The sequence below is a fragment of the Canis lupus genome, chromosome 9 (assembly GCF_003254725.2).
Source record: "Canis lupus dingo isolate Sandy chromosome 9, ASM325472v2, whole genome shotgun sequence".
Taxonomy (NCBI): Eukaryota; Metazoa; Chordata; class Mammalia; order Carnivora; family Canidae; genus Canis; species Canis lupus.
The window spans coordinates 12,261,765-12,289,129 of NC_064251.1; the positions used below are offsets into that span (position 1 = coordinate 12,261,765).

Genomic DNA, 27,365 nt, shown 5'->3' on the forward strand with positions numbered 1-27,365 from the left:
GATTACACTTCATTACCCCGCAATGCACTTGAACACATTAACACTGCAAGAAGAATATGTAATAAAAGAGAGGATGCATCTCCTAATCCTTCCTGTCAAATTTAAAGAGATACCAATCAACCAAACACCTCGCTAATAGTCATGAGACTGCTGTTTTAATTAGCTGGTGATATTTTTGACTAAAGAATCTCCGATGATGAAACTGTTTTTCCTTGTATTGAACCAGCTTGGCCCAGACTAGCCTGTCCCGCAGTGACATGTATATTGAATACAAATCAGACAGCAGCTTTAAATCTGTGTTGCAGCTCTCATTTCCAATTCGAGAACTGTACTATAATCATAAGCTTCTGGTGGATGAAAGGAAATCAGCTCTCTGAATATTAGCTAATGCCACATTTGCAAGTCCTGAAGAGATCTGTGCTGTTAAAAAAAAAATAGATCATTTCGCGTGAACCTATATATATGAATTGCTTTGTACTGCTCAACTGATAGAAGCAATGCCTGTGCTGGGATTAAACCCCTTTTCATCATAAAACCTCATCTGGTTCGGAGTCCAAGTCCATCAAACCTTTTTCCTTTAAAGTCCCGCCTTTGATTCTACATCAATTTATTCAAACCGCAGCTGGGTGGCTGAAAACGAAAGGACAGCATCGTTTAAACCAACCATGTTCCCAACTTGAAAGAAGGGCTATAATTAAAAAAATGGGCATAAAAGAATGGAAATGGGATAATATTTTTTAATGGTAGTTCAAAGGCCGACAGATGTCAGAGCCTTTGAAGATGTCAGTACACTGAGCAAGAAGTTGCCATAAAAGAGCTCGCCTGAGAGGTGAAGCAGCTTTTTAATGGCTGAAAACCCTTGCAGACACATCCTTGTGTTTTTAATTTGTCAGAGTTTCTGCAGTATTTTCTGATTAATGACACATGATTATAACTGCATAGCAGACATATTTTTAGACTTGGTTAAATGAATAGTTTATTCTACATTCTTTTAGAAGTAGATAAGAATGGGGACACTTTCCTAGGAAGCCCAAAATTGTTCTGATTGCCTCGCATGTTTATGCTAATGTTGTGGGACTGGCCAAATTCAGAGTTACTATACGTTGCCAGCTTTTGTTCTTTAATAGTCTGATTGCTGGTAACATTACAATTCACATGTGGTCGGTACAATGTGATTCACTACAATTTCATTCTTTTCATGTACGTGGAGCAAGATGTGCCTGAATAATTAATTTGTGCACCAAGTCATGTCAAACCAAATTAATGTTTAAAAACATTGCTGAGCTCAATCTAAACAACCAGGGGCTGCCACAAGGTTTCAGAAGGCAAAGAGCTGCTTAGGGGGAAGACTTGCAGCCCTCACTACGGTATGCCACTAACGACTACTCAAACAGAAAAGAGCCGCAACACCTCCTGTAAAATGCTGGGGGATGCTTTGTGGAGATTTGGGGGGAGGGACTCAAAGTCTCCCAGAACTATTTGCTCTTCTAAATAGTCCTGACATGCTGATTTGATTTGTTCTGTGAAACTGCCCTCACGATATTCATGAATGTTAACCACAAGTCACTAGTGAGTAGTAGCAAAAAAAGGCTTTCCCACCAATGCGTATGCCTTTAATTTCCATCACAAGGTACAGGGGAGAGGAAGTTCCCAGACTTTGAAGTCAGGCAGATTTGGGTTCAGGTTCTACCCTGGCACTTAAGAGCTGCACAGCTTGGGTCTGCCTTCCCTCCTGGAAAAACCGAGGTAATATCTACAACCTTCCAGAAAGCACGTGAAAGTGTATAGTGCATAACATGATGCTCAATTCCCCTTCTCAAAATTAACAATACACAGAACAATTCAAACTAGGTCATTTCTTGTTAAAAAATGTTTATGTTTCTAATATACAACAGAATCACATTTTAATGAAAATGACCATTCTTTTGAAAGTGGATGAAGAAACTCCCCCCTGTTCCAGTTCCAATAGCTCCTAAGTACTGCCTCTTCCTTATGTTGGAATCTTACCTGGCCATCACCAGTCAAACCCTTGAGCATATACACCTGTTTGCTTGTGACAGCTAACCTTTAGCATACCCCATGGAGGGAGCTCAGTGGATATGGCACTAGGGACGGGAATGTGGTGCAGGAGAGGGCTGAAACAGAGTCAGGCAACAGGTCAGGGAAGTAGAGAGGAGGAAGAGGGACCTGCACTCCCCAACCCAGAGAGAGCAGATCTTTCACAGGCAGGAGGGTTACCACCTATTCAAGAGGAGCTGACCTGTACCCTCTCACCTGCCCCCAGGCTTTCTATGAGGACTGGAGCATCCTGGGGCTTATTCCCCTAAGGGAGGGGTGGTTTCTGCTTTTGTGTCTCAAGGTGGCTATAGTTTGGGCATTACTCACCCCAGGCACAACTTCAAAGCCAGTGAAGCTTGCCTTAGCATCTTCCCACCTCCTTGTCTGTACTTCCTAAGTCTTTTTCTCCCCTCCCCCACCCCAGATGTCCCTGCCTTCTGACTCCAACCCTCTATGCAAACTTCTTTCTCCTTCCACACTCTTTTATCCATTGAAACTCCCGTTTCTTCAGTGTAATGGATTTTAGCTTGATGAGAGCAATTTAATGAGAAACAATTTCACAATATGGTGGCTTTGACAGTTCTTTGCCTCTCCACCTCAGTGTACTTCTGAACTTCCCTTTTGTCAAGACTTCCCTGACATGGGATGCAGGGTAGATAACCAGATAACAGCAATTAGCTTATTTTAGTGATGTGTTCTTGGCTAAACTGCCTGGCCAGATTGCGAACTCCTCTGGAGAAGGGTTTTGTCTTATTTTTGTATACCTTCTCTGAGCATGGTGACACAAAGACATTTAATAAAAGAGGAACGAATAGAGACAAGTGAAGAAATCCTAGGAGATGGATTTCCATCTTAAAAGATATCATTTGTTCTTTTTTACCATATGCCTTTATTCATGTACATTTAAAAGTGCTCCTGAATTCCCTATGCAAGAATTCATTTTACTGTATGGATTTATCCAGTATGAAATTTTAAATGCAAGCCTGGGCTGCCTACTCAAGGCAAATGTATTCAATAAAGAAAAGGGCAAGCAAGATAGGGAATGTTCACCAACCCAGACTCTACTCAGAGATGTTTCAAGCAATGTAACTGCCAGATCCCAGGCATAGGGGTAGGGTATTCTGGGTGGGAACCTTTTCACAGCTGAGTGACTCAGTCTGGGAATCTGGGCATTTGAGGAGAGCTTCAGAGAAGTCTGTGATCTCCTTATCTCCTGTCAGCTGATGCTAGATATGTTCTCCCTCCCATCTCAGCTTCTCTAACTCTTGGCTGTTACAACCGCCTAGGGAAAACCTGATCATCTGTGTCTCACTGGGTGATCTTAACAACTGATCCCTGCTTCTGTAGGTGAGCTGTGGAAGCTTTCTCTGTACTCAGCCTGGAAAGGCTCTCCCAGGAGCAGCAGAAGGAACACAGGCACAGAGCTGGGCACATAGTTGGCCCTCCTCTCCACCCACACACTGCTGTGGGAGCCTGATTTAGGGTTGCCTACAAATGATGCCTGACTCTGCCTGAAGCACCCGAGGTGCTTCATTCTCCTAGGTCTCATGTTTCCTGTCTCTGAAATGGGCTCCCTGTTCTCAAGCCGATGTGAGGCTGCAGAATTGCAGAGTCTCACTTCAGAGACTGTTGTCCATTTGGTGCAGTGGTCTGTTTGTGGCCACAGTTCACAAATTGAAATAAACAAACTGGTATTTATTTATAATAAATAAACTGTTATTCAAAAATACTTGCCCATTCCGAATTCTCACAAACAATCCAGGAGTTAGGTATTGTGATTTTTCCTGGCTCCTGAAACCCCACTTTCTTTTGGGTCCCTTCCTATCATATTTGGCCCACCTTCTTGGTCTTGTCCCTCTCTATTTCCTCCATCTTCCCTTAGGCAATGAGTGTCATCCTTTCTCATTCTACTCCACCTCTTTAGGAGATCTCATCTTCACCATTACTACCCATTACCATCCATCCTGGTGACTCCCAAACCTCTACTCCAGAGGAGAGCTCTCTTTTGAACTCTAGTCCTGTATTGCCACTTAGCTACATGACATCGACACCTGCTATCCCATGGCACAGCAAGCCATATCCCTGGGTCTCCTCTCTCCCTCACTGCCACATCACCTTCTTCCCATTGCCAATTCCTTAGCTAAGTCCTTCATCATCTCTCTAGGATAACTCCTAACTAGTCACCCCATATCCAATCTCACTGCCATCCACTTCCTAATCCTCTGCTGCAAATTCTTCAGTGACTTCTGATTATTGATGGGTATGATCTCTAAACTTTTTTTATTGGACATTTCTATCATAAAAAATTGGGGCATGCAACCCAGTGTGTTTAAGTATAAATCTGTAACACCACTGTGCTAATACATCATGTACATTACAAAAATTCACACAAAAGGGGTATTATTAAAAGATGAAACATAAGTACATGTAAATAGAAGTTTTATCTTTTTTCTCCCTATATCCCAATAAAACCTATTTGGGAGAATACTGTTCTAAATTATTACCAGAAGGGGTAATAGGTGTTTCAAGTAGGACAAGAAGGTGGACAAATGGAAGACATGGAAATGGCAGCATAGACAGAGTATAAGCCCCCAAATGAAGACAGTATTCAAGGGCATCCAGTTCAGATTTCTCTATGTGGTATAGGGTGTTCTCCAGGTATTGATCATGCTATTCCTGGTTTTTTTTTTTTAAGATTTTATTTATTTATTCATGAGAGACACAGAGAGAGAGAGAGAGGCAGAGACACAGGCAGTGAGAGAAGCAGGCTCCATGCAGGGAGCCTGACGTAGGACTCAATCCCGGGACTCCAGGATCATGCCCTGGGCCGAAGGCGGCCCTAAACTGCTGAGCCACCTGGGCTGTCCCTATTCCTGTTTAAAATGCCTCTCCTACTCTAATTTGCATTAGAGTATTCTACTCATTTTTGAAATGAAACGCATATGATATGTCCTTTAATGCAGCCTTTTCTGATCACCTCCCCAGACCCTACACCCTCATACCACAAGACTGTTGCATCTTCTTCACTTGGGACCAGAGTACTATTACTGCTTTCGTGTGTGTGTGTGTGTGTGTGTGTGTGTGTGTGTGTGTGTATAAACTCTGGAAGGCTGAAAGGCTCTGAAAGGCTGGGCCTGCTAAAGGAGGCCACAGAATAAAATTATCCATTTCCATGCTGATATTGTTACCAGTTCCTTACACACCTGGTGGACAAGGCAGGCATGAAGGCAAAGTTTCCAAACAGTAGGAGGGGGCCAAGAGGATATTAATCTCCTTCCACCTCACAGAATGGTGAAGGAAATATCTTAAAGGGTCTCATTAAATCATCACACCAAATTAGGTGGTGTCATCGGCAAAAGGATGCCTTCAAGGGGACATGCGGACCAGAGTAGCATGTCCTCTGACCAGGGGTGTTACTATGCCTCTTAGTCTATGCAGCCTTTGATGTGTGATAAGATGCATCCTTTGTCTATGTTAAAAGAAGGCATTCTTTGCTCTTAACTGTTGGTATGAACCATATTATCTTCCTTCTATGACAGTTGTACAAAGCCTATTTCCCCAGAGACTATAAGCTAGAGGGCAGGGATCATTCCTTTTTCAATATTCCAAGGTCTTGAGGTACCTGGGTGCCTCAGTCGGTTAAGTGTCTGCCTTCAGCTCAGGTCATGATCCCATGGTCCTGGGATCTAGCTGAGCATCAGGCTTCCTGCTCAGTGGGGAGCCTGCTTCTCCCTCTGCCTGCCATTTCCCCTGCTTGTGCTCTCTCTCACTCTCTTTCTCTCTCTCTCAAGTAAGTAAATAAATAGATAAATATTTTAAAAAATATTCCAGGGTAGCCCAGGTGGCTCAGCAGTTTAGCGCCATCTTCAGCCCAGGGCATGATCCTGGAGACCTCAGATCAAGTCCCATGTCAGGCACCCTGCACGGAGCCTGCTTCTCCCTCTTCCTGTGTCTCTGCCTCTCTCTCTCTCTCTGTGTGTGTGTGTCTCTAATGAATAAATAAATAAAACCTTTAAAAAATATTCCAAAGTCTAGTGTAGTGCCTGGCACATAGTAGAAGCTCAACAGATGGTACTAAATGAATGAATGAATATTACAGATGTGAAATGATGATCCGATGATATGAAGTGAGTCACTCAGGTTTAAAAGGGCCAGTAAGTGGTAGGGACTGGCCATGAATGGGCATTTCTGTCTCCGTATTTGATAAGAAATTGGTAACCAGGATCATGCTTTAATTATTATCTACATACCAGTGATGTCCAAATTCCTTTTTCTGGAATCTTGATTGCATCTCCAGCTCCCCATCTGACCTATCTCCATTTGGCTGGTAAACATATGGCTCAAACTCAGCTTGGCAACAAAAGAAATCTTGCTTTTGCTTTTATTCCCCCCAGTCATGCTCATATTTGACGCCACCATTTATCTAGCTGCTCAGACCAAAATCCTAAAGAATTCTCTTTCCCTCAGTTCCCATACCTACCCCATCTGAAATTCCTACTGGCTCAAATACCTATGTCATACAGACATCTAGGACTGGACACAACAGCCACAGTGGACCTCAAAAAACACAAACTGGATCATGTGACTTTGATGCTTCTTGTCTTCCAATTACATACAATAGAAGAACCTTGGTTCTTCAAAGGCCCGTCCTTTCCTGCACCTGCTAATAAGCTCATACCATCAGACCTCATTTTTTCTTTCCTAAACACACCAAATGTATTCTTCTCCAGGGTCTCTGCACTGGTTGTTCCCTCAGCCTGGCTTCTCATCAGTTGGGTCTTTCTTAGTTTAGATGGCTCTTCCTTGGAGAGGTCTTCTCTCATGACCAACTAATGCAATCACTCAATCATGTGTCACACCTCTCTGTGTTAATTCTCCCCCTACCAGCTATTGCTATGTGATGTTCTCCTTGTTACTTTGTATTTTTATGTGAGTTATCATCTGTCTTCCCCCATTCCAGTGTAGGTTCCTTTAGAGCAGAGGATGGGTCTCTCTTGTTCTTTGCTGAACCCAGAGCAGGAACTCCCTTAGGGCCCGACAGGCTATGCCCTTTACAACCCTGGGACAACAGGCACAGGCACCAGGATGTAAAAAGTACCCCCTAAAACACCTAGCCTCAGGACTTGGTACAGAACAGTACTCACGAAATCTTTACTGAATAAATGAATCAAGCTGAATAAAGTCTCTGTCATAAGGAAATTCCATATACATAATTCTGCCTAATTTTTACAGGTAGGGAAATGTATATGAAGATAAGTTTCATTTCTATGTTATCTAAAAAGTCACACTTATAAAATGTTGAAGTCACAGAGTTGCATCTAGTCACTATCTATATGGAACAATGAGACTCCTCAAAGCAATTAGAATAGTTAACAATAATTATGTTTTCCAGAGATTTATTTACTCAACTATCCTTATATCTGAGTTGAATGATTTAATCTAAGAAGCACCAACTTTATAGTAACAGATTGTGATGTCAACGGCATGTCACTAGAAATGATTAGAGAGGTAAAAGCACAAGAGTGTATTTCCATGTTTCCCAAAGTCTGAACCAGCACATGCACAGTCAGGATTGACTTTAATAGGGGCTGGCAACACACTGTACCTCTTGAACTCATGGCTTTTGTCTAACGACAGCTTTGGCATAATTTTTGAATAATTGAAGAACAAAAGTTTTCAAACCTCACACTCCACTTTTGTTGCACATGCCAACATCACTTTATCTGGAGCTACTATAAAACTTGCCCAACAAGTGAGGATAACATTTACATTACAAAAAATTAGCTTTTCAGGAAACATTTGGTGAACACATGCATTTTGTACATTAAATGACATCTTTGCAAATAACAAAATAAATAAGGTCCCACTTGACCCTAGGGATCTGGGGTTTGTTTCATTAATAAACACTGACTTAAGGAGCAAACTTAAGATGAATGAATCACCAGTTTAATTTTAACCTTTTTAAAGACCTGTAACTTTCAAGTCTTTCCACTGGAAAATCCCCTTGCTTTGAGATGCTAGGCCTGGCTGAGCTGTTGGGTTTCATGTTCACTGGAAGCTCCTCTGTAACACAGACTGATGATATCAGTGAGACACGCACACACATATACACATGTGTGCATGTACACACACACACTGCAAGATTAATGCTGCCTTGAGACTGCCCCTATTAACAAGGGAAGAGACGCCAGGTCCAGGCTACATACTTTAGTAAACTCCATTCTCTAAGGACGCCATTAACTCATTTTCAAATATTACTAATACCTTCAGGCCTTGACCTCATACCTAAGAAAAACAAATCAAAACAAACTGGAAAAATAACACACATTTTCAAACCCTCCAAGTCTAATGATGTATTGTTTCTTCCTGATTCCTTGTGATCTTTCTCCAACCTCCCAGTACACAAATGCCCCCAACTACTTGAGAGGTCAGGTAACAATTTAAAATAATTGTCAGGTACCAATGTAAAACAAATGAAGAAAAATAAGTTTCACTGAGTTTTAATATTCATTTTAACTGAAAAACATTACCTCAAGTTTCACATTAATCCACCAATTTCAAGGCTGTGGGTCTCAATTAGGCCAATTTTTATCATCTAAATGTTTTCTCCTATTAATGATATTTTTCAAATATTTTCTGTACACAAATATTAAAGCAGTTTGAAAACAGACTATAATTTTCATGTAGTTCCTTTGCTTTTTTCCTCAAACACAAGGTTAGGGTCTCCCTAACATCGATTCCTGTCATTTTTCTCATGAGAAATTCTCAGGTGTTAAATATCTTTCGTGTCATGCAACTAGGCATGATTCCAATTAGTCCTGAATGGAAGACAAAATGACAGTTTAATAAGCTTCAATTTGCCAGCTCTTTGAACATTTGATGATATCATCATTTTGCCAATCATTTCTTGCACTTTGGCTCCGACCTCCCTGTCACAAAAAATTACCTCAAATTTCTAAATAAAGACATCAAGGATGTCTCTGAGAGAACTGACTGAGTCAGAAATCCAAAAATGACTTTTCCAAGACATCAAGAAAGAAGAGCTATTCATCCAATATTTCCTCAAAGATAAATTTCTGCCAACATTCTTAGTAATTTCATTGAGGCAGAGGTGAAAAGGACAAGAGCAATATGCTAAAAATAACTGAAGGCATTTTTCCTTATGTCAATGGGAATGACATTTAGTATGTGGAATAACAATTCATCTCTGAGGTATTTTATGTGAAAAGAAAAGAAAAAAAGAAAAGAAAAGAAAGAAAGAGAGAAAGAAAAGAAAAGAAAAGAAAAGAGAAAAAAGAATTCACCTGAAAAACTTCTCATTTTGACTAAGTCAAATTGCATCAACATAAACTGATTCTGAGGATTCTAAAGGAAACACATTTTCTAATTATTCCTTGTATTTCTATCAAGAAAGTCTCCCAGTTTGAACTTACTCAACCTCCATGACCTCACTTCTGAAAGGTTTGGACTAGCTGTTGTCATGCAATCAGGATCATCATATGGGTTCCTTTAGGGAAAAAAATTCTTTGAGAATAAAATCTTTGAGATTTAAAAATTCATTCCATAAAATGAAGGGATCATTTGTAATATTACAAATTAATATATGAATACAACAGATATTTACTTACAATAAACCATTCACAACAAACCATATTTCACCAGTACTAAATGTAAATCCCTAATTGATTTTTATAGAGCTTGGTAGATCCATTGACTTAAAAGCTTCCTGGATTCTTACTGTAGACATATCTTTTTATTTCAGTATTAATGTAAAAGCCAATAGTAAACCCATCTCAAAATCACATCCATTTTTCCATTCTACAAATTCTGAAACTTGTGGGAAGGAATTCTATTCCAAATAAAATATTAAGAATTGCACACCTCTTCAGAGTTTAATTTGTCTCAGAATAGAGACATAGCCATGGCTTGTGGTTCTGGAGAAAGTTTGAAACCACTAGCTAAATCTTGATTTGGATATACATAGTCTGAGTTATGAGCATCAGTATTTTATTTTATTAATTATTTTTTAAGATTTTATTTATTTATTCATGAGAGATATAGAGAGAGAGACAGAGACATAGGCAGAGGAGAAGAGGCTCTCTTAGGGAGCCTGATGCGGATTTGATCCCAGGACCTGGGCATCAGAACCTGAGCCAAAGGCAGATGCTCAACCAATAAGCATCAGTATTTTAAATCCACTAGTGTATTAACAATACAAAATTGAAAATATAGTGGAATTATACAATTCCACAATTATACAGCAAGCTCATACAGAAGCAGGCATATGGGACAGGGGACATTGCCATGAGTCTTAACCACACTAACTACTAGTTATGTAACCTTGGGCATTTGACTTGTGCTTTCTGTAACTTTTCTCATCAATAAAATGGAGTAACATACATTCATCCTATGGCCCAGGTAAGAAGGTCAAAACAGAGTTTCCAAATGGGAAATTTAATCCTTATTGAACATTGGAAGGGTAGAAGATGATGATGCAATGTAAGGGACCTAGCAGACAGCCTGGTGCATGGGAAGCATGCAATAAATATTTGTTACTGCTGCTGCTGTTAAACACAAACAAGCATAAAAATTCAGTGTTGTTCTAGGAGGTATTGCTTACTAAAACTGGAACTCACACAGCATGATTCAATTACGACTTTGCAGCAACGTCAAGTATGGCGAATCAGTGAAAGAAATGCAAATTGCGATGAGAATCTCAGCTTGAGGAACAAAGAATACCAGTGTCTCTCTCTCTCCTGCTAGGCAAAGGTTCACATATAACCCTGTGCCTTTTCTGCTGTGTCCAAGTGTCTCCAAAAAATCTAAAATCTCTTTTGAAAGAGGCTGTGAGATAAAGAACGAGCACTGAATTAAAATTAAGAAGCCCTGGTTTGCTCGTTCTGTGACCTTGGGCAAGATAATGTCCTTGAACCAGAGGTTCTTTATCTGTGAACCGAAAATAATTGGATGTGGTCATCTTTTTACTCAATCTGGCAATGTTACTGCTGGATACTTAGATACCTGACATGACTACAAGGTGCGTGTCCAGCGCCACATGCTGTGTCAACAGACTTGTACTCCCTGGGCAGCTCTCTAGTTTCCATCACTGCAGAAAACACTGCACCCCCTATTTTAAATATCTCCAGCATTTAATTATTACTTCTTCAAGAACAACTTTAATATTTCAAAAAAAAATCTATGAAGTATAATGAGAAAGAAAGACAGATTTTTAAAGCAATCATTCAATTGACACAGAGTTGTTAATTCAAAGGGAATACTTTATGTTATGATTTGGAAGGTTTGTCTTTAAAAGGAATATTCTTTATCTAAAAGTGGACCACATGCCATGGAATGTGGTTTCCATGGTAACTGCCACATTTAAAAAATATGCACAGGACTAAAGATACACTGTATAGTACTTCTACAAATGGATCATTCTTAGAGAAACTGATTTCCTTGTCTCAGCTTGTTTTTATTTTTTCATCTTAATATAATTTTCTCCACAATGAGGATCAAGTTGAATTATTTATAATAGTTTAATTATAGGTATATATGCTATTTTGTTCTTAAAAGATGAAAATAACTACAGAATTTTAGAATTACAATGGAAAAAGAAAGCTAGTGATCTACGAAAAATGTAAACTTTACTTGAAAGGTTATCTTTCCATCTTTCCTCCTAACGAAGCACCTAAGAAACAGTATTCTTGTACACAGAAATATATATAAGATATAAACAAAACATACTATTAAGTATATGTGATACTATTAGACAAACTACCATTGGATACTAGTAAAACGACATCTCTGCATTGATATATATCCATGTCAATATATAAGAACTTTGGTCGTATTTGGAAAATTCTGTATAACCTATGCTTTTAATATCTGAAAAACAGTACTTCCCTCCTGCAGGCTTTTAAAAATGGCTTAGTTAGTAGGACAACCTCTGTTTATATTCTAAATGTCTACAGTAAGTTTTGATCTATCTTAAACACAGCACTTAGATAATACTATAAAACTTCATCTAAAGAAAATAAATGGAAAATTGTAATGTGTGGTTTTGCCACAAGTCCACTGAAAAAGTCTTATTTTCTTTTTGCAGAATAATAAAGTAAATGCTAAAAATATCTTCCCACCATCTCTTATGTCTGACACTAAACATGATGTACATTGTAGCAAAACCCCCCTTAATACTTAAAAACACACTTAATTCCATTCCTCTTTCCATCTAACACAGATAAGTCAGTGTAGCGGGGAAAGTATCAAAGTGTGGTGTGTACACAGCTGGAACACCAGGCAACCACTCTGATGTGGCTGTATGTGTCACCAGGGACACAAGGGGAACAAAAAGCGGGGTTACATTAACAGCAACAGCCTCATTATGTTGGGGGAAAGATATTTACATAGTTTGGTTTTTCCAAGACATCAGTCCACCCAAAGAGATAAAAATATTTACTACCTCAAAACAAAGTAAATGATATTAGTGAATAAATATTGATGATAAAGTACCAGTTTGGTTATGTAGGTAGAAAGCAACCTATTTTACAAATAGATACAAATAGCCTACACTACTGGACCAAATTACCACTTACTTTTATTTCTCAGAGTTTTCCATAATATAAATTCAGAGGACAAGAGAATCAGAAGAAAGAGAGTAACAGTCTTGGAAATTACTAGTAGGGCATTAACTCTTAAACTATTTCTAATCCCAGCCATGTTTCTAATTGGAACTTCCTAAAGACATTTTTCTAAGGGTTTCAGGATCAGTCACATAATGAAAGTACTGGAATTTGCTAGGCTTGTGACTTAAAATATGCTTTCATTTTATTACATAATATGTACAAAACTGGATCCCTTCTTAAAGCAGATGTGTTTCTGATATTAAGAATGATGGTATTTTCAATTAATTAACATGAAATTTGGACACATTAAAATAAAACCCGCTAATTACATTTTGTGAAAGTACTTAAAGAATCTGGTCCTACAAGATTTTATTTCCAAATGTCTTAACATATAGAGATCGTCATTGGCAGTTACGTTGGTCAGTGGCCTTATGCTTTATGGCCTTAGCATAAAGGCCACTGACAAAATAAATATGACATTACAAAAAATAATGTCATAAATTTATCTAGAACTGAGAGCTAGAAAAAAATGAACTAGTATGATTTCTTTCATAGATAATTAGAACTATACAGTTCATTATGTTTCCCTCTTTGCTGTGGCTTCTAGGTGAGCTCAAAGCTCAAACTTGTACTTAACTAAAGCATTTTTTAAAAAAGATATAGATCTTCTGGTGGGTTAATAACATTTATTGCTTAATTACTATTTTCAGTATATTTTACCTGTTTAAATGTGTGTTTATTACAAAATGCTGCCTCAAATCCTTTTTGAAAGTGGTTGGCACATAAAGAAATTAAACTCAATGTGTTCAAAGGAAAAATATTTCCCTACAAAAGCCCAAAGACCATGCATAGGTTTAGCAGAAATGTTCAGAACACACATATTGCTAAATTTATCCATAAGCTGTCTTTGAAGAATGATAGCCAGTATTCAATCCAATGCACACAGGCACATACCCAGTTTATAAATGGACATTTTTATTTTGGACCCAGGCTACCAAATTCATGGAAAACAAAGTGATGTTACAGAGATATAATTTAAAAAATTAAAATTATCTGACCTCAAATAGCTTTTCTGGAAGATATTTTTAGGTAGAAAAGAGAAAGGAGGATTTCTGAAAATCCTGCATTCTAGAATTAGCAACAAGGCAGCTTCTTACTTATCAAAGTGGCAAAATCAAGATGATCTGTCCATTTATTATGCAAAGTTCATTCATATGAGCATCATGGTTCTCAGTTTAAGCAATCAAGAAAGGCATTCAGATGCCAGTGTTAGGCAAGATCCAATTTCCTATATACAAATTTTAAGTTTAATGTATTTTTGGATCTCATGATAACCTTCTCTAAGTTTGGTGTACTAATTTGCCTTACTATACTGATGGTGGTTCACAGTGGCTGCTGTGGTTACCCTGAGTCTTCCTGTGTCTGTACCCCAACAGATCACATAGACAGCTGTCCTATGATGGTGACCCCACCTTTGGGGCAGGTCACAAAGGTTCTCTACAGTATTCATATATACCATTCACTCTGGTGACAAACATAAAAAGGATCAAGCAATCTCCAAGTGGTTCAGGGTCCTAAAAGAACAACCAAGAGGTCAAGGAACCTAAGTTATGTTTTTCTTGTCATTCAAAAGAATAAGCTGTTGAAATTCTTTCACTACATTGCAGTTCAAAAGCAAAATGACACGCAGAACCACCGTGTTAGAAGAAGCTCTCCTAAGATTGTCATAACAAAACTATACATTTTCTTTGTATTAAAAAATATTACTAAGTCAATCAAATCATCCTCCAAATTAATTTCAACAAGAGGGATCTGGCAAATGAGAAATATTAGATAATGAGGTTGTAACTTCTTATTATCTACTGACCTGGATGCTTTTTCTTAAACATTATGACCCTAGGTAGATACCAGGTTGACCATCTTGTATGAGGATGATAAAATTTAATGTGAATTTTAACAAATGTAAGCATCACAACATAAAATATCCTATTTAATTGAAAATCAAGTTACGACAAAGATATAACATATGCATAGAATAATTAGCTAAATGCACCAAATAAAATGAAAGAAATAGTTAATTGTCCTTAGTTGCATTACTATATCTTCGGATTTCTCTATAAAACAGAAATTACCTGGGTAACAACTAACCTGTAATAATTATACAGCATATTCACCAAAAGGGAGTAGTTCCTGTTTGACGCATGATTTACCTAAAGTATAGTAAGTAACTATACTTTAAAATAATGGGTTTTCTTATCAGTATACATTATATGTTTGGAAGAAACCAAAAGTAGATCTTTAGTATGTTGTCTGCATTGAACAATCTGGTGGAAGAAAAAATGGCAAGCAAAGCTGCAGTATCCAAAATAGGTACCTTCACTCGTCCTCTTTTGGTTAAGTATTTCAAACAATCCTTTTTACAAAATGGCCTCCATTGCTAAACGGGAGTAGCTAAACGTGAACTGAAAATCAAATCTCTCTGGAACTAAAAATTAAAAATTATATAATCCAATATTTAAGATACATCACACATGTATCAAGCCACAAAACAATGATTTGAAAATAATATCTATTTAAAAAATATATATCCACTTTGCTTTTTTGAAATTCGTGAATGGAATTCAGGACTTCAAAGGTATACATTATATTATTTAAATCATAACCATGAAAAGATATATTTGAAAAATTTATATCTTACCTGAAGGAAATATTGAATTAATATCCTCAATGAATAACCAAAATAAATACAAATTATTAGCATTTTGGTATACATGATAATATTTTTTAAAATATAACTTATTGGGAAAGATTTTTTAAAAACACATTCTCTAAAAACAATTAAATTTAGCTTACACAGAAAATCATTTTCATTCAGATCAAGAATGCATTTAGCCTTAGTTTCCATTGCTTTACTAGCATTCCCATGACAGCAATTCCAATTGTTCCAAGAAAGACACAAAATAGGAGAAACACAATCCTATGCTACAATATTTGAAGAGGTCATATGGTCCTCATACTGATTATTTCAATTAGAAGAAATTCAATTAAGAACCTTATTGTACTCTCCCTGTGACTTAATTATATGTAATAATTCTAAAATTTCCCTTTTGTTATTGGATGAACCGCACCCTATATATGGCAGATATGACGTATGTAAAATCACAAAGATTTCCTAAATTTGGCCTCCACTACTGTAAGCTTTCCACAACAGCACCAAAATAGTAGGAAGTTACATAAATTAATGTATTTTATCATATCAAGTATTCAATTCTACTATGCAAACAGACCCTACACAGACTCAGAACCCAAATACTTTATCATAGAAGACAATGGTAAGGCTTAGCATCATCTTTGAAGAAGAATAGGAGTTTGAAAATATTCTTAGTAAATTATACGGCTAACAATCAGAAGATCAGCATATATTTTATAAAGGCTCTAATGAGGTTGGTGGCAAAAATATAATACACGTTGATTTAGCAGGAACCACCTGACTCTTCTGGTATCATGGCTACTACAATGACTACCTTTTTAGTTAGCAAACCCCCCCAAAACAAATTGAAAATAGTTTTCCTATAAATGTATAACATTGACCAAAAAAACCCACGTTGAGTATACATATACTGTATACTCAGTGCCCAGTCATTTTCTGAAGGTAAAAGACAACTCAAGGTCAAATGAAAAATAACCAATAACTCCTATTCTTTGCCTTACCGCCTCCCGCCCTCCACCCAAGAAATAAACATCTTATTTAATCAGTAGTATTTTTATTGTTTAGATGATTATATAAAATTGTTCAAACACATGTAATAACAAATAGAAGGCTTAGTTCATTGTTTAAAAATTGTATTATTTGGGGAGAAAGGATAACTAGGAAGAAGCTTATGTGTGGTATGAATAATATGGTGAAGATTTCAATGGGAAAAGAGGTATTTAGACCTAGTATATGATATGGTTTTATTAGAAAAGAAAATTATCTTTTTTTGTTATCAATTGCTCCTCAATTTTTCTTTAATAAAATGTCCCAGCAATCTCAAGAGGATACACTAAAGGCCTTTGATTATATATACCCTAAAGAACGTATTGTACCACAAAGATGCACACACCCAATAAGATTTTTTTTTTCATCTGAAATTTATAAAGATAATTTTCCATGCTGACAGTGCACATTTCATCCATAAGTTTGAAGAGTCAAATGCTACCACAGCTGGGGGTTATTCTGCCAAATGGCTTCCAACAGGGACTCCAGAGATGGAGGCTAGGAGGCATGTGCAATGTGCATGTAGGAAAAAGCGACAGACCTGATGGGAAATAGCCCTTCTCTGGAGTCATTTTTATCAATTACCATCTGAGTGATCTAATCAAATATAGAGTCTAATGGAAAAAAAAAAAAAAAAGCAATACCAGGAAGGAAAAGCAAATATTAAAACAGCTGCTTGATTACCTACAGAGATTAAAACAAAAAGCAAGGAGTGAGGCTGATATATTTCATAGGGATTTGCTGAGGCTGAGGGGAGGGGTAAGGGGCAGATACCTTAAAAAAATCCATCATGAAAGGCACCGAGACAAGATTATAAAAAAGGGGCCAAGTTATAGCGCGCCATGGGATTTTTAATCTGGCTACCTGTGGTTTCTGTAGTTAAAGCCTTATTCATCCTCAAAACGGGGGGGTAGGGAGAAGAAAACAAAAAAAAATCACATTTATATGTCAGTTTTGCAAATGATCAAACAGCGTGCACCAACAAGAATAATAAGAAAACACTAAACGCTGATGACTTTTTAAAAATAGATACCCGTTTTATCAAATATTATTGATAATTACCTGTGAATCTCGTTTCTTGAACTCTTGAATTTGATTTTCGTGCTCCATATTGGCAGCGCGAAGCTGTTTTTCCAGGTTTTCAATTTCCCGTTCATGGTCTCGGACTAGGCTATCCTTCTCTGCGCTATGCTGCTGTGATAGGTGCGTCTTCTCCTGTTCATGCTCCAGCTTCAGCTCTACTATCTGATTGGACAATGAGGAGGACAGTTCATCAACAGAACATCCTTGTCGTCATGACAACTCATGGACAGCTTAATTTTTCTCTAATTTGTCCAAGTTGAAAATTTTATTTTTGCGTCATTATTACCTCACCCTTGAAATACTCTCGTCTGTAGGGGGTGGGGGGGAGGGATTTTATCCAAACCTCCTAATATTCAAGACAGTTGGGCATATTCAGGAAATCGTTCTGCAATCTGTTGACATAAATGCCTGAACATTGAATAAAATTATGTTGAATGCTAGGTATTTCCTACCCAAGAATTCGGGTATTACTGATCAGCAATGGTTATAAATGGTTAATAGTCAGTACGCTTTGCTGTTTGCTTCAATATATACACGTAAAAGCAGCAATTAAATCGGTCAGTTTTCTTTATGATTTTCAAATAAAAGCTCGAAGCTAAATACGCATCTGGATTATTGTATATACAGTTGTCTTTTTAAAAAATAAAATGATAAATTTCAAAGCTCTATTATCTTGTTGTCAGCTACGGTGGACCAACATAAACAGATGTTATGTGTTCCAGAAGGGCACCTGCTGTGCTGCAAGCTTGCGCCATGATTTCATAAAGAGCATTCTATTCTCAGGATCCTTTCCCAGTCCACTCCACACTGGAGACTGTGACCTTGGCCAGTCTTAGCCTCTCCCTGCTAGACTGAATGGCAGCCCGAGACCAAGGGCCTGGTTGCCGCAGCTTTGATACTAATCCTCCCAGACTGTGCACAATGGCACCCTACCTGGCCTGCACACTATAGCCAGCCAGGCTGTCTTTGAAGCAGGTGATGAATAGGGGACTGCAGGAAGCCAGCTTCCCCAGTGAACTCCGGGCCACACAGCTGCTAAGAACAGTCACTTGGATTTTTCTTCAGTTTTGGTGGATTTCAGGGGAAAAACTGCTGTTATCTAGAATATGTTGTGTTATTTTCGGCGTGAGAATCCATCTTCAAAAAAGCTAACAGTAGGAGCCTGCTCCAAATCGATCTTGTTTCTTGTTTCGTGCAATGAATCACCAGACTACCTTATCTTAAAGCGATAGCATTCATTTCTCCATGCGTGCATGCTACGTTAAATTTCAGAAGTTATTTTCTTTTGAGATTTGAAATTCTCATCCTCTAATTGCAAATTAAGAATCAAAACACAAATCGAATATGCTTATAAACACAGGTTTCATCATTTTTTTCTTATTGTGATTTTTCTTAGAGTGGAAAATGAACAAGAAATTTCTGACCACTTATGAATGTATTACATATATACTATCGAGAAGAAAGGAAAAGATACTCACTTCTCGATACATGTGCTTACCAGAACAAAATAATGCATAAAGTAATATAGAAACATTTATTTTGCATCTGAGAACAAAGACACATTCTAGTGAATCTGTGTCTACTTCAAATTTAGGGATCTTTCTTCCCTATTATTCTACTGCTGGCAATACATAGAAAATATAATATAACCATCTTCTCTTTATATACCAAGTGGTAAAGTTTTCTTTATTTAAAATTAATGGGCATGCTTTACTCTGTGACTCACACAACTACAATGTTAATCCCAAGAACAGAGAGAATTTAAAATTTTATTGATATTACTGCATTATTTCAGGCATCTGAGTTTATGAATTATTGAGTTGGGATATTTTTAGTTCTTGGACACATTATTATTTCTACTCAATGTTACACTACCAAGTATTATTATAATAAATTTATAAGTTTTAGTTAAAATCATTTAAGTTCACACATTGAAAGGAAATAGATGGAGGCAGAGAGTTCTACGGATATCCGGATACTCAAAAGCCTCAGAAAAATTGAGAGAATGGGTGTGATTTAAAATTGATGGAAAACAATATATTTTACATACTCCAGGAAAAAGTAACCAGTTGACCTGTAATCAATGCAGAAGAATTATAGAACTCTTCCCCCAAGAAAAAACACATGACCAGAAGTCACCATGAGATCATTAGTAATGATGCTGCCTCATTTTAGGCTCTAAATAATGTACTCCCATAGTAACTTTCTCGGAGTTTTTTGAAAAGCTCCAGTAGACTGATCAATGACCCTGCCCAGGTTCAGATTTCAGTTTATTCGTTTTTTTAAAATTAGGAACAAATGAAATAGAGATAGTGTAATTTCAAGCCTAAAGATAGATGTTCATAAATTATTAGTAGTTTGTTATTATGTCAGGACCCATTGTTCAGTGATGCTAGTTCATGAATGAATAAATCTCAGGGTTTCTGGAGCCTTTTAAAGTAAAACAGCTCAGGTTTGTCTGTTCGAACCAACACTACTTGGCCAACTTCTAGATGTTATGAACCTTTCTGGTCTTTGCCTAGGATTCCTTACTGTTAGCATCATCTGGCAGACATGTCTTCTCCTGATAAGTGGTGGAGTCCAGAAGAAAAAGAACTCTAATGTTCTGGAAACATCTTAATGATGATATTCATTACTACAAAGCCATCACCAAAGTAAATCTGTTTAAATTCAAGATTGTACTGATTCCTATCCCCTTCCCTGTCAGTAAATGTTAAAAGAATTTTTTGGCTTTTCCAGCTCAGTCCTTTACTTATAGGTATATCTCAAAGGTAAACATGAAGTAGGGTGTCCTTTTTATCTTGGACTACTAGATACTCCTGGTTGACCAACAATCATGTCTAATGGAGTTAATGGTGATCGGGAGGTTGTAAATCATGGAAAATGTGGAGGATGTAAGAGCACACAGCATCCAAGCGATGAATGTTCAGTGGTCGATAAGGTCTCTATGTCAAGGTGATATATATATCCTACAGGGATAAATAGGATGCACCAGCACCAAGGAACCTTTTAAAGTAAGGCCAGCTAAAGAGCTCCCTGTGATACAGAAGGGAAAGCTTTAAGTTCCCTAATCCAAAAGCACTGGGCTGTAGGCCAGGTACCTATACTGGCTATGTACACCCACGCAACATGTATTAAAGCAGATCAGCATGTCTTCCAGGGAAAGTGAAGTGAATAGCTCTCAAGTACAAGCATCTGGTAGTATCTGGTAGTCCCCTGAGATGCTGGGCTTGATGGCTTGGTGGTTGGGGTTTGGGTGAGAAATTGGCTTTATTGCCTGGAAGCTATTAGGTTGAAATTGACATTTTTGAAGGTAAAAATGGGAGACATAGTGCTCCATTCACCACGTTACCCCACATACACTATACACACTACATATGAAGTTCAAGAGTGAAATTCTGAAGTTCTGAAGTCCCTGAAAGCGCAGCCCTCCATCACAGACTAAATCATTTTGCAAACTGATGATGATGTCCTCATTCTAATTGAAACTTCACCTGAGTGTCCAAGAGCAGAAGTACATTCCAGGCTCTGAGAAGACCAAGATGGAACAACCAGATAGCCAAGTCTCTGGGGGTCTTAGGATATATGTTTTTTTTTAGTCCTGGTGACTGTTTTACAGTGAAATCAGTGTCAGCAGATGTGGCCTGAACACCTTTTAATAATATCATAAAGAAAAAGAAAAAGGGGGATGGACGGAGTCATTACTCCTCAGTACATAACCCATGGAAGACCAAAACAACTCAATAACACATCTCAATGTCAGAAATTTCAAAACCAGAAACATAAATTGTGCAAGTGATAGAATGCATCCAACACATTTTTAAAAAGGACTTGTGGTGCAAAATACTAACTAAAATAACCTTATGCATAACCAAATTACAAAGATCTATATTTCTATAAGCCTTGGTAGAAAAATGGCTTAAAGCTCTAGGAAGTAGAAAAAGAGGCCCTTCCTGTGCTCTGGCTGGGAAAGGAAGAAGGGGAAGGAGTTTTCAATTAGGAGCTCTGGGGATGGATGTGCCTTACAACTCAATGGTAGCTACTCTAATTCCAAGTGAACAGAAGTATGAAAGATGAAGAGTTGAGAGAGATGAAAAGGCTAGCCAGGTAATACAGTGACAATCTTAATCCAGGAAGCTTCCCCATCACACCCTAATGGTCAGTCATTCAGCTGCTGCTGGGATGTTTCTGGCACTAAGGGAACAAATGGTTTCTGAGGCAACCTAGGCTTCACAGTGAACACACCTGGCACCGGAACTTCTGAGTCAAGACGGCTGAAAAATTCTTAAGAACAACAAAACGAGCATTAAAAACCAACAGAACACTCACTGGCAGCAGCCCCACAAAGAAAGAGGGTTGTCACATTGGCCATCCATGACAGAGAGGTTCTGACACGGCGGGACAGGAGCTGGTGAATGCTGGGGAAGATCTCCTAAGGGGAGAGTGGGGAGGGTGACTGCGTGGAGGAGAACTGGCTGCTGGAAAGAGATGAGTAAAACTGAGAAATTGAAAAATTATGGCGGGTTCTGATGAAAAAGAGGCTTCAGAGTTCCCATTCCCCCCCCCAAAAAAACCCTCCAATACAGAGAGCACATCCTGGTGGAGGACATGAGTAAAATGTTAAAAGGCATAGTAGTTATCAACTTCTCTAACAAAGAGTTGCTCACAGCCCCAACTAAGTTCTCCTTGTTCTCCTCATCTCAAGCTGTAGAAAGTAAATGTTACATGAAGTAAAAAACAACCTTAGTTAAAAAAAAAAAAAAAAAGAGGTGGGGAGGAGGGAAAAGGAGAGAAGAAAGGAAAGAAGGCCCATCATTCTTGAGGAAAGAAAATACAACTTCAAAATCAGGAACAAGCAGAGTGACAATGAGACCTAGTAAGAGCATGAGGGCGGTGCAAGAAGAACCCAAAGACAAGAAGAGAAAACAATAGAATTAGCTAAGGACCAAAATAACCTGATCACAAAATTAATTCTAAAGTAGAAACATCAATCAACTGAATAAGCATGGCTGAAAACTGGATCCCTGGTATTGACAAGAGACTTGAGATAAGGAAAGAGATGGAGAAGAAAATGCAGAGAGAAAACAGCAAAAGAAAATCCATGTACACACAGACATATCATAAAATTTACCATTAATGAATGAAGAGCTAAGTGTGTATATCAAAAAAACACACTGTATTTATGTATTTGTGTTATTGAGGAAAATAACAGCTCAAGAATACTATAACAAGACTCAAAACTACTGAACCCAAACCATTCTTGAAAAAAAATACTTGAGGATGAAATTTAGGCAACCAAGAGATGACTAGAAAAGGGGTATTATGGACAGTGCTTAGTGCCAAAATACAGGGGAATACTATGTACAAAGCTTTAGGGAAGAGAGGGTCATCAGTGTATTACGCCCAGCCAAAAATAAGGAAACATTATTCATTCATGCAAAAATGCAATGAATATAACAATGAGATGCCCTTCCTGGAAAAAAACAATTTAATGATGAAATCTCAGCACTCAACAGATGAATCAAAATAAAGGAATTCACTATGAGGAAGTTGTGCTAAAAGTCCTGGTGGTGAGCATACAAATGATTTAAATAAAAAACTAACTCTATGTAATTATGATAATCATGATTATAGAACAGAATACAAATGTTATAACCCTCCACAATGTATACATAACACTATAATTGACAAAACAGAGTGGAAGGAGTGAGTGGAAAAGGTTTAAGAATGTAAATTAAAAAAAAAAAAGAATGTAAATTTTATTTTTCTTATTATACTGAGTAAATTAATGCTCTCAAAATTGAGCCATAAAATTAAAAATGACTCTGACGTCAATTTGTTATTTTTTTTTAGAGTGCACACACATGCAAGTGGAGGTGGGTGGCAGGGAAGAGAATCCAAAGCAGACTCCATGCTCAACATGACCCCAATGTGGGGCTCAATCTCACACCCTGAAATCACAACCTTAGCTGAAATCAGGAGTCAGTCACTTAACCAACTGAGCCACCCAGGTGTCTCACATCTCAATCTTACTTTAATCTTTATTTCTTAATATTCTAAGAAATCACCTCTCATATGGCAAAGAAACATTTTCAAAACTTCAGAAATTCCTTGTTTTCCTTGTTTCTTTACTAGTATACTAATTTCACATAACATTATTTTAGTAAAAGTAGAAAATACAGCATAGTCTCATTTCTTAGAAAATGTTTGTGTCTATATATCTACATACCCTTCTATTAATCTATGTCTCAGAAATCTCAGGAATTATACTCTTATCAGATTCACAGTAGTCAAATCCAGAAGATAAGACTTTGGTGGCATTTCTGCTTTCTCCATTGTGCACAGTACCAAGTTGGATGGCATTTCCTTGGCATTGTAAGAGTCCTTATCAAGGGACATGGTCTCCCTTCAAATACATGGGTTTTGGGTCTACAAACTGTGAACTTAGATCTGGAAACTTAATGAAAGACCATGATTTTCTTTTTTTCTTTTTTTTTTTAAGACCATGATTTTCTACTCAAGTGGAGAGCTGTCTAAAGTTCTCTTGCCAGCTCTTGGCTTTTTCTTGATGTTGTACAAGCAGTACTCTTGTTGGTCTCTCTTAACCCTCAACATCATGCTCTATTCATTATCACCACAGATCCTTGCCAGGCAAGACACCTTGATTGCCTCTCTAGTCTTGGGGCCCATTACAGTAATCACTTCTACCTCCCATCCGACATTTGAGTTCCTCCCCTGGTGTCTGCCATTTGGAAACCCTACCATCCTCCTGGAAGTGGGCACCCCCATTCCAAGCAGCATCTCCTACTATCAGGGCCAGCATATGGAGGAAGCCACCACGTAGCTGCTCAAGAGTATCCAGGCACCCACCATCAGTGCATTCCTCAACACCTTAGTGAAGGCAGTATCTTCTAAGCCCTCTCGAGGAGTAGGTTATCTGGTCTAAAGTAACAAAATCATTCTAATATTCTCATTTTCCTGAGATTTTGGATCTCCTCCTCAAGACAATGCTACTGCAGTTCTGGTAACTCCTCCCTGCTTCAGTGTGAGTAGAGGAATAGGAAGGCCACTGCCTAGTAAAATCATAAACTATTGTATTTTTTTAAATATTTATTTTTATTTATTTATGATAGTCAGAGAGAGAGAGAGAGGCAGAGACACATGCAGAGGGAGAAGCAGGCTCCATGCCAGGAGCCCGACACGGAACTCGATCCCAGGACTCCAGGATCGCGCTCTGGGCCAAAGGCAGGCACGAAACCACTGAGCCACCCAGGGATCCCTTCATAAACTATTGTAAATGTGCTACTTTTTTAAAAAAGAGAGATGAGGAAAAAAAAAAAGAAGAAGAAGAAAAAAAAGAGAGGAAAAAAAGAAAAGAAAAAAAAGAAAAAAGAGATGAAGGTCAATTCAAATATCATGAGCAATTATATATATGAGGCTAATAATTCAAGGTATACTTTCTTTTAGAGAGTTGGCAATAAAAAAAACAAACAAGGATTTTTCAGGGATTAAGAGTATACTTATCAGGAGGAGCACTAAGTAATGTACAGAATGATTGGATCACTATATTGTACACTTGAAACTAATATTATATTGTATGTCAACTAACTGGAATGCAAACAAAAACTTAAAAAAAAAGATAAACCTAAGGACATATACAATCTGCCTGAGCCATTGCAGTCAGAGTAAAAATTCCACACAAGTCAGCACAGAAAATGCCATGGTATAGTCTGACTTTATGAACAACATCTTCATAGAAACAGGCACCCCCCCCCGCCCCGCAACAAATAGTCAGTGAGTCAAGAGCAGGAGTAAAATTTGTTATTTGTGCGTGACCATGTGGCTCTGGGACTAAATGATAGCACTGCAACAAAAAACCCATCTATGAAATCTGTCTATCAACAATTCAGTTTTGTTATGCAAGTTCTCTTTTTAAAAAGTTTGATATTGCTGTGCTAACTGCTATTTGAGATGGAATGAGGACCTCCCAGCATACACGGCCACTTCTCTTTTTCCTCTCCTGTGAGCCATCGACAGCCAGGGACGAGTGCCTGCAGAAGCTAAGCTGTTGGAGCTCAGAATCCTGGAGGGTTGATGGCTGGAGGCACACCAGTGGGTGGGGAGGAACGCTGGTAAATGCTGCGCATGGGGGAAGTAAGTACTCTTCTCTGCAGTTTTCTTTAACATGTCCAAAATACTTCGCCAGCACCCGTAGGTCATGGGTGACAATAATGACCCTTTTAAAACTTTCTGAAAAATTAGCTACTATTTTCTGTCTGCCAGATCTCAATTAAAACTCAGGAAAGATTCATTCAGATAGTCAAATTCTTCAAGATTCTTCTCTATGGTTTAATGACGGTCAACTCAAGCCACTCAACACTGAGAAAATTCATTAACTGAGAAATCACCCTCTTAGACAGAGTTCAACATTTTGAGGGAAAACATGTCTTCACTGTACATTTTATCTTTAATTTATTTTACCTCTTATCTGTTCCTCTAAAACACATTCGGTTTTCTTAACCCAGCACATCACTGCTGCTGAATGAATAAGGAAATAGAAAAATCATCAGTTTCCCAGCTAGTATGGAATTTAGAAGGACAAACAGATCAACCCAGCTATCAACTCCTCTAAGATATGGACTATACCTTTTTTCTTCATCCTTTCCTCATCACCTACCCCAACACTCCAAGAACATTCATCGTTTTGAATGAAAAGCTGGTTTCAGGAACAGCCAAACAATAGAAGTAGTCAGAAGGGAACTACTTCATCTTCCTGACCACCAAACAGATGTGTCTACCTGCCTCTCCTGTGACTTGGATGGGTGGCCATCTTCATTGTCACCTCAGGAGAACCCTGCCATCTGTGCACCAACACCATCCCCTCGCGCCGAATTAAGCACTTGCTCTCACAATCATCCCACCACTGTCTGCATCATTGCTGGTTTCTTCCCCAATGGATCGTGCTCAGCTACCAACAAACGTCTGTACTTATCTCGTTTTCTAAAAACTTTCCACTGACCCTACATATCCTTCAAGCTACCACCTCATTTCTCTGCTCCCTTTCCTTTCAAAATTCCTCAAAAGGAACTGTCATATCCCATTCTCCCTCCACTCAGGCTTCTGCTCCCACATTCCCCTGCAACTGGCCTTGACGAGGTGGCGAGAGGCCTTCTTGCCAAATCCAGTGGGCGCTTTCCAGTCCCTGTCTAATTTCCCCTCTTGGAGGCGCCTGGAACAGCCAGCTGCTCACACTTCCTTCCTGAAATACTTCCTGCACATGGCTTATGGGAAACCAGACCTTCTCAGTTTTCCTGCTACCTCTCTGGCCGCTCCTTCCCAGCCTCTGTTCCCTCCACCTCTCCCCCATTGCTAAGTGTTGTAGTGCCCCTGGGCTCAGTCCTGGGCCTTCCTTCCTCTTCTCTCTCTACTCATGAGCCCGGGTGCATCACCACCATTCCCCTGGCTCTTCAGCAGGAAAACTGAGGAGTCCCGTTTGAGTTCCTTCTTCCCCTCACACTCCATTTCCCATCTATTAACAAGTCTTTCCTGCCAAATACATCCGGATTTAAGCACTTGCCATCACCCTCACCACACCCCCCAGGTCCAAGCCTTGATAATTTCTCACCAGACCCCTGCCATCTCTCCTAACTAGCCCTCCCCTCCACCTTCCTTACAATCAGTGCTCCACACAGCAGCTAGAGAAATCTTTTTAAAACTCAGACCAGATTTTGCTCAAATGCTCCAATGGCTTTCCATCACACTCAGAATAAAACCTAAATTTCCCACCACAGTCCATAAAACTTGATAGAAACTGCCTACAGCTTAACCTTGGTTCCTAACACTCT

The 27,365-nt window shown here is 38.4% G+C and overlaps 1 protein-coding gene across 9 annotated transcripts in view; it reads right to left on the bottom strand.

Moving 5' to 3' along the window:
* The window catches only part of CEP112 (centrosomal protein 112), a 401,294-nt gene that overhangs the window by 190,773 nt on the left and 183,156 nt on the right, over positions 1 to 27,365 (bottom strand). For all 9 annotated transcript variants that reach the window (XR_007412846.1, XR_007412847.1, XM_049113963.1 and 6 more), the window contains one exon: positions 17,500 to 17,682. Coding sequence is in view for 7 of the 9 variants with exons in the window: in XM_049113963.1 (XP_048969920.1) it covers positions 17,500 to 17,682 (183 nt within the window). In the remaining 2 variants the exon portion in view is untranslated. The remainder of the gene's footprint in view (positions 1 to 17,499; positions 17,683 to 27,365) is intronic.